The 15,471-nt window shown below is 49.0% G+C and overlaps 1 protein-coding gene across 7 annotated transcripts in view; it reads left to right on the top strand.

Moving 5' to 3' along the window:
* The window catches only part of B3GNTL1 (UDP-GlcNAc:betaGal beta-1,3-N-acetylglucosaminyltransferase like 1), a 106,893-nt gene that overhangs the window by 40,076 nt on the left and 51,346 nt on the right, over positions 1-15,471 (top strand). For 5 of the 7 annotated variants that reach the window (XR_006268819.1, XM_043464268.1, XM_043464280.1 and 2 more), the window contains 2 exons: positions 2,470-2,535; positions 14,776-14,871. Coding sequence is in view for 4 of the 7 variants with exons in the window: in XM_043464268.1 (XP_043320203.1) it covers positions 2,470-2,535; positions 14,776-14,871 (162 nt within the window). In the remaining 3 variants the exon portion in view is untranslated. Of the gene's footprint in view, positions 1-2,469; positions 2,536-11,569; positions 11,634-11,699; positions 11,812-14,775; positions 14,872-15,471 lie in introns of all 7 variants that reach the window. The other 2 variants (XM_043464293.1, XM_043464297.1) reach the window with 2 other exon arrangements.

Here is a 15,471-nt window from a genome sequence, read left to right as displayed (position 1 = left end):
GTCTGTTACCCTGTTACGCTATCACTTTTTGACTTGAATGTTTACTCATTGTGGTCCTCCTTGACCTTCTCAGCTTAGGGTCAGGGGTATGTTAAATGTCTCCTGTATTCTCCTTGTACTTGCGGATGTTCACTTTATTCAGACACCTAGCAGCAGAGGTGATAGAAGACTGTATTAGAATGTTCTTGAGAGCTAAGACTTTTTGGGCAATTTTGCTTTTTGTGTAAATCCTTGAGCTGTAAAACTGGACCTGTGTTCAAATTTTAATCCTGACGTGTAATTGCTATGAGATCTTGAATGGATTCTGTAGAGATTCCAAACCTTGGTTTCCTTGGCTACAAAATGGGGATAATACTAGCTGCTCTGCCTCCAACTGTAGAAAATGGTGATAAATAGCAAAAAAAAAAAAAAGGAGTATTGTGTAAATGGTGAGGTGAATTGAAAATATAATTCCGCCCTGAACAGACACTTCATTTACTCAGCAAATATTTTTGAGGTCCAGCCAAATACAACAGCTGAGCTGGTTCACACACGATACCCATTGCAGTAGATGTCTTGGTGTCATTGAGTGTGTATGGGAACTAGAGGCCAGAGGCTTGTGGTGGTGTTCCCGGGGTTCTCACCTGAGTTTGGAGGAAGTGGGGCTTGCGTGTGTGGTGCTGCCACTGCACAGGGTCCCAGGGGAGGTCATGCTGTGGGCAGAGGCCAGCCCTGACCCTGACCCTGCCTGTGGCTTCCTCAGCCCTCCCCACTTTCACTTTGAAACGCTTGCCTAGTCCTGTGCTGACCTGTGCACCTTCCCACTTGCAACCAGGAGTGGGGACTGGTTTAGGAAACCCTCAGAACTTCTAGGATTCGGGATGAGGCCCCCAGACACGGAGTCACTTTTCAGGAATTTGATCAATAGACCTCCCCTTTCAGGGAAATTTCCCTCTTTTGTCTCTGCCCTGCCGCCTTGCTGTACCCTTTGTGGGAGAGAAATAGGCCGAGCTCTAGCATAGCTTCTTTTTATTCTCCTCACATTGCTCACCCCACCCCCCATCCCCCACCCCCTACCCCACCACCACTTCAATTTTCCTTGTTTTCCTTTTTACTGTCCGAGCAGCCAGGGAAGCCCCCCTGGTTTTCCTTTTTAAGGTTCCCAGCTGTGGTTGACCACGCACATGCCCGCACGCGTGGTCCTGATGGGAGCCAGGGAAGGATTCGGGCCTGGAATAGGCAACTCCTCCGTTCCCGTTCTGACAGCTTCCTCCCTGCGTTTCTGTTCCTGCCTGCTGAGGGCGCCGCTGTGCCTGGAGGGGCCCCTGCCCTGTCCATCCCCTTCTTCTCCCTGTCCTCTCCCTCCTCCTTCCCTCCCCCTACCCTCCCTCCTCCTCTTTCATCACCTCCTTCCCCCTCCTCCTCACATTAGCCACAAGCTTCCTCTCAGCTTACTTCATCTGCAGTTCATTTGATTAGCACATTCGCTCATGAGGCCATGTTGAAGAAATGAGAGATACAAATACAGGTCTTTTAGTTTATCTCATTGCTCAGTTTAAAGATAAATACCCTCCCAATGATATTATTTTTAGCTCTTCTGTTGGGCATATTGGTACCCATATTTGCTTTTTTTTTTAATCAATTTAAAGCAGTTTTAAAATTGTGAGATGAAACATACCTATAGAAAAATACACAGAACATGCATGTACACTTTAAAGATTAATTAGGAAGTCAATACACATGTATTTACCTCTCAGCAAGTAACTGCATTGCTAATACTTAAGAGGTACACCCTGACCCCCTCCCTACAAAGTCACCACTATTCTGACTTTGGGATTATAATTTTCTTGCTTTCTTTATGGTAGTTCATATTATATGTGTGTGTATCTTAAATAAGCAGGTTAATTTTGCTTGACTTTGAATTTTAAATAAAAGGAGTAATACTATATCTATTCTGTTGTCCTGCCTCTTTCACTCAGTGTTATATCTGTGAAATTCACTTATGCGTGTGTAGCTGTCGTTCACTCTCATACCGCAATGGTATTTGACTATAGCGAGGCACACAATTTACTTACCTTGGCTGGTTTCTGTGAACATCAAGCTGTTCCCCATTTTGAACAACACTGTGGTGAACATTTCTCTACATCTCTCTGGTGCGTATGTGTAAGCCTTTTTCTGGCCATGGGGTAAATAAAGTTACTGGCTCTCGGGAATCAGAGTCTCCACCTTGCTGGACATGCCCCACTGTCTTCCTCAGATCCTCGTTCCTCCCAGCTGTGTGGTTCTTACTGGAATTGTCCAACTTCTCACTCATGCTACACTGCCTCCTGGGCAGTTGAGTTTCCCGGGTGACTGATGGGGTCATGGGTCACTGGGCAGTGTCTGCACTGCCTGTTCTGGTCTCCTGCCTGCTTCGCCGTCAGGCTGTCTGTCTTCTTGCTTGTTTGTCAGAGTTGCTTCCTGGAGTTTCAAGTGTGTTCTCCCCTGCAGGACGACGTGATGATGCCTCAGAGAGTGAGGCTGCAACACGAAGCCGCTTTGCGACACCCAAAAAGTGTAAGTATGGATGTTTATGCATGTCTCTACAACTTTTGGTAGAAATGCCATTATAGTTTTTTAGATTAAGATTCTTCCTTAGGATTGAAAGAGTCAGTTTGCAGCCAGACTGCCCTCTCGGAGAAAGGTGTGTGCCTGGTGTGTCTCCACACTCACGGGTGTTTTTCTTTCAAGAAAAATGTGCTTCTTGTTTTGAGTAGCACTTGTTACTTTCAAATGGGTCCAAAGGATTTTTTAATTTATTTTTTGGTTTGGTTTAGTTTTATCAGCATTTTTAGAAGCTGTGTACCTTGGACATGAAAATAGATTCAGAGCTGTAGGGTGTATCAGTTTAAAAAAATCTTATTATCTGCATAACCTCAGACTACACTCCCATCTTTAGAACGGCTTCCACATTGGCCCCCATGAGTGAGGCTCCCCAGGACCCGTCCTCCAGGCAGGGAGGCTCACATCCCCCCGCAGGAGCCCCATGTAGGGGAGCATCTCTACCCACTTAAACTTGGAAGGACATCTCAGGCCCATGAGTCACTCGCCCCTTTGAGGCTCAGGGTCCAGGGTGGCCCAGGAGGCTGATCCTCAGACATGGTGTTTGACCATAGGACTCACTGCTCAGATATCTATGCTGAAGTTTTAGTAAAAACATCTTTGAACCACTGGTCTTGAAAGTGGGAAAGAGAAAGTTCCAGAGCTGTCTTAAGACGCATGGTGTCTGCTGAGGAACGGCCCCTGGGTTTTGCTCACTTCTGTCCCTTTGCTGTGTCCACACACCAAAGTGTCTGCAGGCCATGAGTGCACAAGCCCCTGAGATCTGATCCTGGTTGTCTGTGAGGCCTGAGACTTTGCATTTCTCACGGGCTCCAGGTGCTGTATTTGAGGTCTGACTATTGCCACTTGGCCTTCATGAAGGAGAGAGCCGGTTCCTGGGACAGGCAGGGTTCAGGGCTCAGAGCATGCACCCCATGAAACATGTACTAAGAAAAAGGTTCAAAAACACACTTCCTTCAGATAGTTTCTCAAGGAGTTTGAAGGATGATTTTTCATCCAAGATGAATTCTTTCTCTTCCAGTAGCCCCTAATTTTGGAGCTCTGAATTTAATCTGCTGATTTTCTCCTTTTAAGAAACAAAGATCTGTATAGTCAAAGCTATGGTTTTTCCAGTAGTCATATATAGATGTGAGAGTTGGGCCATAAAGAAGGCTGAGCACCAAAGAATTGATGCTTTTGCACTGTGGTGTTGGAGAAGACTCTTGAGAGTCCCTTGGACTGCAAGGAGATCAAACCAGTCAATCCTAAAGGAGATCAGTCCTGAATGTTCATTGGAAGGACTGATGCTGAAGCTGACGCTCCAATACTTTGGCCACCTGATGCAAAGAGGTGACTCATTGGAAAAAACCTGATGCTGGGAAGGACTGAAGGCAGGAGGAGAAGGGGACGACAGAGGACAAGATGGTTGGATGCTATCACTGACTCAATGTACATGAGTTTGAGCAAGGTCCAGGAGATGGTGAAGGACAGGGAAGTCTGGCATGCTACAGTCCATGGGTTCGCAAAGAGTCAGACACAACTGAGTACCTGAACAACAACAAAGAAATGTACCCCTCATGCTCTGTCTCCGACGGCCCAGCCCCACACACGTGACTAGGACTCTAGGGCTTGGCTGTCCTGTGAACACACCTGTGCACTCCTCCTGAGAGCTTTTGTTGTCTTTTCATGGAATAGGTGATGTTCACAATCTTAAGTTTGATGTTGAGGATTCTTATTCCCTAAATTGTAATTGCACCTATATTGCTTACATTTAAACATCGTTAATATAAACAAGGCCTTGAACCATGCCTGTAAGAAGATAAAAACAGCTGTCATCTATGTCTTGAGAGTCTACTCCACTGTTCCTCAGGCTGGACATTTCCAGAAGGCTGGACTTGAGGGAGGCTCGAAAGTGCCCAGCTGCTCCTTTATTGACAAGTGGCCTTTCGGCCAAGGTAGCATCAAGGGAACCACTGCGTGAGCTGGGGGCTAGTATCGCCAACTCACCAGGGCTGCTGGAATCCTTGGGCCGGGCCCCCATGGCCCGGTCTGTCTGTGACCAGGAGGTCAGGGGTGGTCGTAACTAGACCAGCCTTTGGAAAGGAACCCATATCCTCTACTCTGGTCCAGCAGCCAGCACTGCCTACCAGAAGCTGCTCCTAGTGCTCCCAGGTCCATCTGCAATGTCTCAGAGGTCTGCTCTTCCCAGCAAACTCCCCTGCATGCTGACCAGGGCCTGTGGGTTTGTATGTGTCCTTGCCCTAGCCACCTCCCAGCTTCCCACAGGTGGACATTCCAGGCTTCCAGGGCTTTGGAACTGTCCGAATGGGACCAGGCTGCAGTATCAGTCCCTTTTTGGGTTGTGCCAACCTATGACACTAGCCTGCCTGCAGACCTGCTCTATCTGTGGGTCCTAGGGGACCCCCATGAGGCTGTGGGTGCAGCTGAGGGAGAGTTCGGAGCCACAGGTGGGTGACCTGGGACCTCCACCCTCGTCTGCATGGCTTAAGGGCCACTCAGCCTCATGCTTCGGTGGTCTGAGAGTGCCCAGCTGCTGGTGGGCAGTGTGACCGTGTGCCCCGGCCACATCACGTTGAATGGCCCACAGCTCTGTGTCACAGGGTTCTGGGGTTTGTGCTATGACAGCCCCGTTGGGTCTGCCGGTCTCCATGTTGTTGACCACCACCAACTTCCTCCAGGGCTCTGCAGTCTGAGGGCCAGACAGCAGGCCTGTGCTTCTCCAGACCCCACTCTCAACAAGGGTCAGGGGTAAACAGGACCCCAAGAGGGCCAGGGAGACTGCCCAGTCCTGTGCCTCTCTCTCCATGGACCTCACCTCAGAGAGGGAGACGTGGTGCCCAGACCTCTGGACCCAAAAGTCTTGCTCACCAGGTGCCACAGGTGTCCTCACAGAGTGGCCAGTGCGGGAATGTCCAGGGTGCAGACCACTGAACGATGTGAAGACAGCAGAGAGGGTCCCTACTGCTGACTTGCTGATGCAGCATGTGAGCGAGACGAGTGCTTCTGCAGGGGTGTGTCAGGACCAGCACCCCCATCCTTCAAGCCTCCGAGATGGCCCAATCTCAGCCTTTTCCTCAGAATGTGATATGGTGTTTGATTTATGCTCGCCTGGCCTTTCTCTTACACACGTCCCTAATCACATTCCAGGGAACCCTGTGGGGGCTCGGCCAGGCCCTGAGCCTGTGCTCCCTGGTTACACCTTCAGGAACCCGGAAGTGGTCACTGGTAGGACCTGTGTGCCCACGAGCCCAGGTTATTACCTGACCCATGGACCCTTACTCCCCTGGGCATGATGGGTCTGGTGTCACCTGTGTCCTGTGTCCAGCTGCCTCATACGATCAGTGTCCCCTCCTAGCTTTACATCATGCATCTTGAGTGCGTCACCCTTGGCATCACAGTCCATCCTCATGGGTGGGGCCTCTCCCTCAGCTGGTGGGCCTAAGTCCAAGAACTGGTCCAGGTCTAGAAACATCAGAGGTGCTTTTCACATAACTGGAAATGGCACACAGTTTCCAAGCATTGAGAACATATTTTACATTGAAAGAATTCTGTGTGAAGAATTTTGTAACCAGCATTGACATTGTAGAGAGTGAGATACTTTTAGATCTATTGTTACCCCCACTTTTTTGTGTTTGGTTCACATGTGAAGTTACTTTTGGCGGTTCTCCACTGGAAAAGGTCAGTTTTCATTCCACTCCCAAAGGCAATGCCAAAGAATGTTCAAACTACTGTATATTTGCGCTCATTTCATGCGAGCAAGGTAATGCTCAAAATCCTTCAAGCTGGGCTTCAACAGTATGTGAACTGAGAACTTCCAGAGGTACAAGCTGGGTTTAGAAAAGACAGAGGAACCAAAGATCAAATTGCTAACATCTGTTGGACAATAGAAAAAGCAAGGAAATTCCGGAAAACATCTACTTCTGCATCATTGACTACGCTAAAGCCTTTGACTGTGTGGATCACAACAAACTGTGGAAAATTCTTAGAGATATGAATACCAGACCACCTTACCTGCCTCCTGAGAAATCTGTGTACAGGTCAAGAAGCAACAGTTAGAACCAGACATGGAACAATGGACTGGTTCAAAATTGGGAAAGGAGTACATCAAGGCTGTATATTGTCACCCTGCTTATTTAACTTATATGCAGAGTACATCATGTGTAATGCCAGGCTGAATGAATCACAAGCCAGAATCAAGATTGCCGGGAAAAATATCAACAACCTCAGATAGGCAGTGATACCACTCTAATGACAGAAAGAAAAGAGGAACTAAAGATCCTCTTGATGAGGGTGAAAGAAGAGAGTGAAAAATCTGGCTTAAAACTCAACATTCAAAAAACTAAGATCATGGCATCCGGTCCCATCACTTCATGGCAAATAGAGAGAAGAAGTAGAAACAGTGACAGATTTTATTTTACCGGGCTCCAAAATCACTGCAGTGAATGCAAACACGAAGTTAAAAAGATGCTTATTCCTTGGAAGAAAAGCTATGACAAACCTAGACAGCATATTAAAAAGCGAGACATCACTTTACCAACAAAGGTCTGCATAGTCAAAGCTATGGTCTTTCCAGTAGTCATGTATAGATGTGAAAGTTGGACCATAAAGAAGGCTAAGCATCGAAGAATTTATGCTTTCAAATTGTGGTGTTGGAAAAGATTCTTAAGAGTCCCTTGGATTGCAAGGAGATCAAACCAGTCCATCATAAAGGAAATCAACACTGAATATTCATTGGAAGGACTGATGCTAAAGCTGAAGCTCCAGTACTTTGGCCACCTGATGCAAAGAACTGACTCACTGGAAAAGACCCTGATGCTGGGAAGGATTGAAGGCAGGAGGAGAAGGGGGCAACAGAGGATGAGATGGTTGAATGGCATCACTGACTCAATGTACATGAATTTGAGCAAGGTCCAGGAGATGGTGAAGGAAAGGGAATCCTAGCATGCTGCAGACCATGGGGTCGCAAAGAGTTGGACACGACTGAGCAACTGAACAACAACATGTAAGTTCAAAGACCTTGAAATCTAGGGGTATATAAGGAATTTGGGAAAAATATAGACTGTGTCAGTTTATCTTGTGAAGTGAAAGTCACTCAGTCGTGTCCTACTCTTTGCGACCCCATGGACTATACAGTCCATGGAATTCTCCAGGTCAGAATACTGGAGTGGGTAGCCTTTCTGTTCTTCAGGAGATCTTCCCAACCCAGGGATCAAACCCAGGTCTCCCGCATTGCAGGCGAAGTCTTTACCGTCTGCAACACAGTAAAGCTTATCTTAATCTTCCAGTTTATCTTAATCTTAATTAAAACACATTGTCTTATGCTTTTATAAGGTTCTAGGTTAGGGCTTTTCTCGCTAAGCTTGTGTTAAGTGCACTGGATACTCTGTTCCAACAAAGGAGAAGCTTTCTCCCAGCAGCGGAGCCGCTGTGCCTCCTCCCGCCCCGCATCACAGGTCTGCAGCGAGACCAGGGATTCAGGGCAGCCCTGCTGCACTAGATAAACCAGCTTGAGAAGGGCTGTTACTGTGGGGCTGGGTTTTATAAAAGTCATGACCTACAAAAATCTTGATTTGCAGTTGGCCAGTTGGTGGTTTTGTTGATTATATCATATAGTTTGTTTGGAAAGAATGAAATGAATGCTAAGTATATGTTTGTCCTTGGTCATTACTTCTTTAAGGCCATTTGCAAGAAAGCCATTTAATTATGAGGGTGGCAGCTCCCATAAATCGTGCAGCTGCATATTCTCTGCAGAACTTTCTAAGATGGTACGTCAGGCGTTTCTCCAACCCCCTGCTGAGCATTTTGGAGCGGGGTTCCGCTCTGGGACAGGAGTTGGGTGGGGTCAGGGAAGCCGCTGTGTTTGGTCCAGGCCCCTCCCTGAGGGGTCGCCTGTGATGGGCAGAGGTGGGAAGCTCTGTATTCTCAGGACTCTGGAGGCACTGAGGATGAAGGTGGGAAGGAGGCAGGGATCATCCTGCAGAGGTTCAGGGCGGCCCAGAATTTTTCCAGCACATGTGGGCGGGTGCTTCCCTGTGGTCTTGGGACAGGGCGATGGCTGGACTTCCCTACATCCGGATGTGAGTCTCCAGGGGGCTCGGGAGGAGTCCTCGGTGACCTGGCCTTCGCCCACCCTGCCTGGTGGGTACATGAGGCAGGAGGCAGGCACTGCGGACCCGTCTCCATCGTCAGGTGACCCCAGGGCAGTCATCTCCCCTCTGCTCAGCGCAGCCTCATCCCGCCCTGTGGGGGTGGCTCCTGTGACCTCTGTCCACCGAGAGGCACTGACCTGGTCAGGCTGAGCGCGTGCCCGGGAATGGCGCAGGCACTGCAGAGAGGGCACGGCTGTCTGAAGGGGCGGGCAAGGAGCCCACGCTGCGTGAGGCTGGGAGGTGGTGGGTCTGCTGTCAGCATCTAAAGCCGGCGCCGCCTCGCTTCTGGCTTGGTCCTCACCACTCCTCGCACACAGTGGGCACCGTCTGTGTACCCAGCAGAGGCTGGAGGAAGGAGGTGCAGATGGGGGCTTCACTTAGTCACACAGAACGGAGTCTGGTGGCCGGGCCCTGTGGTCCAGCTCTGCTTCACAGCAAGAGAGACTGGCTGAGGAGCCCCCTGGCCTGCAGTGCCTGGGGATAGGTTTGCAGGTGGGCTGTGGGGGCCTCTGTGTCCACAGCTGGCCCTGATGGAGCCTGGGGAGGGGGCGTGTTGCAGGCCAGGCATCCATCTCTGGGAATACTTGGTATTTGAGAGGTGGGGTGAGTCGGGAGGGGGAGAGGGTGACTGGGGGGCTGTGGGGAGGCTACAAGAGCCCTGCTGAAAGTGGACCTGGTCCAGTGCCCGGGAGATTTGAGAGGCAGAGGCGATGAGGGCACCTCCCCTCCTACAGTCTGGAGAGGTTTCTCAGGTTAAAAATCACAGTGACTGAGCGATGTTCTTCCACATCTGCCCAACGTTGATGTGACCACCACACGTGGACAACACATGTCTGTGTATTTAGGTTTCGTGTGGCTGCCCCCCACCCCAGTCACACCTGATACATACCACTCTTGATGAGTAAACACAGGTGAACCTCTTGGGAGCTAGGAGGGTGTTTGAATAGCCCTGTTTCCTAGTGGTGATTGTTGCCCAGGTGATTACACATTGATCTGTAAGTCATGATTTAGAAAAGATTTTTGATGACAAGAAGCATTTGGGAGTATGAAATAAAATAGTTAATCTAACTTAAAATATTAAAACACTGCCTCCATTCCTAAATGTACCCACTTTAAGTATTTTGAGGATTGGATCCATAAGGCAATTAGTCCTTAATGAAATCTAATTTTTGTTTACCTTTTAGTAATCTTTAAACTATTCATGAACATAAATTAGGAGCTACTTTCATAAATGTAGTTAATACAGTTTTATGCTTACATTTCCCCCCACCCCCACCCCTTATTTTTCATCTTCAGGCCGTGGTTCTGAGAGGCCTTGCAGCAGGGACCTTCCAGCAACACCGTGAGGACAGTGGGTGGGGAGGGTGGGCTGCCTTCCTCTCCGAATTCAAGGTGCAGGTCCTGGGCTTATTTTACAACTTCCTACTCAAGCTTGTTGTCTGGTTTGTTATGTGGGTTTGCAGTATCAGTTCTCATTTCCATTAAGAACTGAGGTTAGTGAAGTTTAAAAAATTCAGTTTCTGGGACTTCCCTGATGGTCCAGTGGTGAAAACGCAATGCTCCCAATGCAGGGAGCCCAGGTTTGACCCCCGGTTGGGGAGTTAGATCCCACATGCTGCAGCTAAAGATCCCATCAGCCACAACTAAGACCCAGCTCAGTCAAATAAATAAAAATAATTAATTTGTTAAAATAAATGTAAAAATTCAGTTCCTCAGTAAGAGCTTGTAGATGGGTACTGATCCCAGCAACAGCCACGCCAAGCCACCTTGCAATGGCACCCCTCCTAACTCGGCTACATGCCAGTCCCTCCCCCCTTTTTCTTTTTCTTTTTTTTTCTATTTTACTGACTTTTGCTTTTTTATTACTGTGTTCCTTCTGTATTTTATGTAATTGGTTTTCATCTTCTGGTTTGTGTTTTGCCCTGAGCCTCTTTCCTCCTGGTCCTCTATTCCGTGTTTTGTTTTATGATCCCACTTTACCTCTACTGTTGATTTATCAGCTATACCTCTTTGTTTCACTATTGTCCAGTGGTTGGCTTAGGGCCATGTGCAGTGTGTACCTTACCTTTACACTCTACCTTAAATAGATGGCAGCATCTCACATGGAGCATAAGATTACAAAATCACATCCTGTCACACAGTTCATGCTATAAACCCCACGATATTTGTTTTTATTTTTACCAAAATCAATTATCTTATAAAGAGGTCACACATGGCAAAATGTCTTCTGCTTTTACACATGTATAACATCACTGCCACTTACCATTCCGTGTTATCGGTCAGATCGTCTTTTTTCCCCCAAAGAGCTTGCTTCATCTTTTTTGGTAATTTAACTCTTCTTGTGATGAGTTATTTTGACTTTTGGTTTTTCTGAAAAAGTCTCTTTTCCTTTAATTTTTGAAAGCTACTTTCATTAGCTGGCTAATGAATTCTAGGTTGAAGTCCTTTCTTCCTTTAAAGATGCCTCTCCCTGGCGCTTCCCTGATGGTCCAGTGGCTAAGACTCTGTGCTCCCAATGCAGGGGGCCTGGTTTTGATCCCTGGTCAGGGAACTAGATCCTGCGTGCCACAGCTAAGAGTTCACATGTTGCAACTTTAAAAAAGATCCTGCATGATGCAACGAAGATTGAAGATTATGCATGCCACATCTAAGACCAGGCTCAGCCAAATAAACCCTTGTCTGGTTTCCATAGCTTCTGCCAAGGAGTCTGCTGCCTTCCTTATGTCTCTCTGTGTAATGGGTGTTTTTCTCTGACTGCTTTTAAGATTTTTTCTTTAATATTAGTTTTCAGCACTTTGGTTATGATGTACAAACATAAGTTTTTTCTTTTTTTTTTAAAGAGGTTGACTCTAATGAGGCTTGGTTGAAGTTCTGGGATCTGTGGCTATAGCCTGCATCAAATCGGTAAAAATTTTTGACCATTATTTCTTGAAGCATTTTCTCAGTCTCCCACTCTTTGTGTTCTTTCAGCCTGTGCCTGTTGAGCACTGTGTATGGGCCCTGTCCTGGCGTGGTGTCCACAGCGGTCTGGCGTGAGGGCAGGGCAGGCGGCACAGGAGAGGAGCTTGGCGTCCTGCTGCAGGTGCCTCTTTTATGGTTTGCCTTTGTCTGCCCTGTGGCCCAGGCCAGCATTCTTTTAAAAAGTGTTAATGCACACAAAGGACTTCCCTGGTAGCTCAGATGGTAAAGAATCTGCCTGCCAATGTAGGAGACCTGGGTTCAATCCCTGGGTCGGGGAGATCCCCTGGAGAAGGAAGTGGCAACCCATTACAATATTCTTGCCTGGGAAACCCCATGGACAGAGGAGCCTGGCGGGCTACAGTCCATGGGGGTCACAAAGAGTCAGACACGACTGAGTGTCCGACTTTCACTTTTCACTTTCACAAGGCAAACAAAATAGCCTTTCATTCTTTGTAGACCAACACTCACATTAATTAAAGCCTCGAAGAACAGCCAGCCCCTGAAGTTCCAGCTTCATTTCATGTCCTCCTAGCCCTTCTCCATGTGAGACCCCACCCAGTGTAGTTCAGCCTTCCTCAGAGGCAGAGAGTGGAAGGTGAGGTTTGGGAAGGGGGCTCAGGTGTTCATTGCGGAAATAGCATAAGTCAGCCCATGTCCCAGAGAGGCCATGTCCGCCTCCCCTCACGGTCTGACTAGAAGTGTGTCTCTCAGCGTGGGCTGGGCTGTGCTCGGCTGGCCCACCACCCCCAGCAGCTGTTCATGACACAGCAGTGTGGGGCCGGGGCCCGGGTGTTTATACAGAAGTTAAGCCTCTTCATCTTCATGTTTGGGAATACTTCTGAAACAGAGGGTTTCTAGCTCACAGCTTTGATCCACATGTTTCCTTTTTTCTTCAAAACCTTTTCTGTTCAGCCATCAAATGCAAGCCAGTGTCAACGATACCAGAAAACAGATGGAATAGACAGTTAAAAATATATGCCTTGGTCACATCAGTCCTGCTGCCTCGCACTGGGCAAGCTGCTCATTCAAGAGCTGTTCTGATGTGTAACTGTGTTTAGTATGTGCTTGTAGGAGAAATACATAAAGGGTTCACAGAATTCAGTAATATGTAAAAAGAATACACGCCTATGGCCAAGTGTGTTTTATCCTAATCAGGAAATGGATGAAAGACATTTCTCTGGAGGGTCAGGCAGATGAGAAATAAGCCCCCGGAAGGAGGTTCAGCCTCATGAGCCATTGGGGATGCATGTTACAACCGCGAGTAACTGCACACACCTGTCGGAAAAGCTAGACCAAAACACATGACGAGGACACGGGGAAACTGGTCTCACATGCTGTTGTGGGGATGGAAGTGGTTCAGCCACTCAGGAAAACAGTTTCTTAAAACATGACATGACTGTATGACCCGCAGTCACACTCCTGGGTGTTCATCCCAGAGAAACAAAGACTTCTGTTCATACAAAAGCCCCTACATGAGTGTTTGCAACAGAATAATAGTAACAGCTTCAAACTGGAAACGGCCCAGGTGTCCTGTAGAGGGTTAAGCTGTGGAGTATTTTTCAGCCAAAAAAAAAAGGGGGGTGGACAAATCTCCAGGGAATCACCCAATTGCTAAAGGCTACACACAATGTGATTGCATTTTTGCAATGTTCTTGAAAGAATTATGGCATTGAAGTAGCAGGTTCGTGGCTGTGAGCTAGCAGTGGGGGGAAGGGGCAGGGCGGGTGGGGTGGGTGTGGGGGGTGGGGAGGGGGGAAGCAGCCATACAGGCACCGTGAGGGGCCCCTGTGGCCGTGGAAACGCCTAGTGTCCCTGAGCCCAGTGGAGGCCAAGTGTTGGTTTTTCAAGATGTTACCATTAGAGGAAACCAAGTAATAACACACATGGGATCTCTGTGTGTTATTTCTTACTACCACACGCGAATCTACCATTTCTCTCTCTCTCTCAAGAACAGATTAAAAAACCACAACAAACAAGGACCTACTGTATAGCACAGGGAACTCTACTCAGCGTTCTATAATAACCTGTATGGGAAAAGAATCTGAAAAAGAATGGATATGTGTATATGTATAACAGGATCATGAAACACAAACACAACAACAAAATTCAAGCAAAGTAGGCAAAAACCTTCTCAAAACTCTTCAGTAGCATAACTGCATTAATATAAATTAATCACCATGTGTAAGTGTTGTGTATATTAGAGCAAGTTTTAAGAAACTCAGATATCATGAGGTGACTTTTGCTCGTTTCTCAATAAGGAAACTTAGGCAGTGATTTAAGTCAGCCAGCCACTCTTGACCTTCCTGACTGTGTTATCCGATGGTCAGGAAGGTGGGGAAGACAAAGCCTGGGGATCGGAGGTTAGTGTCATCTCCCGAGGCCAGCCAGCCTGTGAGAGCCTCACAGGACCCTCACCGAGGGGCAGGCTGTCTGCCACCCTCGGACACTCCAGTTGCCCTCCCCTGGCCAGAAAAGGGGAGAAAGGCCTCCTCCTGCTGCTGCGAGGGGCCCCTCCCTCAGAAACTGGCCCATTCTCTGCATCTGAGCCTTGGGGCTGCTGGTGTCTGAGCATCAGGACCCCTGATATCTGCGAGAGGGGCCGGCCTCTCTCCAAGCCTGCCTCACTAATGGGAGGGCTGGACCCTTTACCTCTGAGCAGTCTTAGGGATGTTTAAACGCACTGCAAGCAGATACCCGAGCAGAGCGTGCAGGGGGGCTTCCCTAGGTGTTGGGTGCTGGGAGTCAGCCTGCGAAGCTGCGGAGAGGGGATGGTGTCTATGGCCAGGAGGAGGGAGGGCTGGGTTCCAGAACCAAGAGCAGGAGGAGTGAGGAGTAGTCCGGCAGGGTACAGGAGAGGATTTAGACGGCAGCTAGCATGGATTCTTCCTGGGGCGGGGAGTGCCTGTCTGATGGCATCACTGTGGGGGCTGCTCTGGCAGCCTAGACAGAGGGGGGTGGCCGGGGGCAATGAGCTCTTAGGGCTGCACCTCTTGTTTATTTAGAAGCTGAATGGAGAAAGTTATGGAAACACGGGGCTGCCCCCAAGGCTGCATGCTTTTAAGCCCTGTTTGTTATTGTTTCACAGATTATCGGTTGTCAAGTGACGCGGGAGCCCCCCAACTCCACCGAGCGGTACACGCGGTGGATCAACCAGCTGGCACCTGACCAGCTGCTCACCCAGGTGCGTCTGCTGTCTGGGGGCGGGAGGGAGTTTCCGTGCTCTCAGCCTCTGTTCCTGCTGACTCCTGGGTGCCAGGCACAGTCCCAGTAGGCGCTGCCTGGAGGAGGAGGAACAGCGTTTCACAGAAGCCTGGCCTGGGAAGGAGCCAGAGCCAGGAGGCAAGTGCGGAGGGCCTGGCTCAAGACTGGGGAGCAGGACCCATGCAGGCCGGTCACACGGGCTGAGGTGGATGGAGGCAGAGGGCAGGAGGTGGGGGCCTGGGCAGTGCTGAGCAGCTGCAGGGGTGGGGGCATCCAGAAAAGGCCTGAGTTTCTAGTGGGGCAGGGCCACCCCTGAGCAGGGCCGCTGGAGGGGGCCCGGGTCTGGGGAACCAGCTGAGATGCGCTGTGCCGGAGGTGGACCTGGTCAGCAGGTAACAGAAGTCCACGGAGCTGGAAGTGGGTGTGGGCTCAAGTCAGACTAGAAACCACAGCAGGGCGGGGGGCTGGAGGAAGAGATCAAGAAGGGCCTCAAGGTCTCAGCCTGGGGGGGTCCCAAAGTCCGTGGGATGTCGAGGGGATCCTGCGAACTGACCGCATGTTGAAAGGTGTTAAGTGAGGA

This window comes from Cervus canadensis, chromosome 1, assembly GCF_019320065.1.
Source record: "Cervus canadensis isolate Bull #8, Minnesota chromosome 1, ASM1932006v1, whole genome shotgun sequence".
Classification (NCBI taxonomy): domain Eukaryota; kingdom Metazoa; phylum Chordata; class Mammalia; order Artiodactyla; family Cervidae; genus Cervus; species Cervus canadensis.
This window is presented reverse-complemented; position numbering and strand designations above follow the sequence as displayed.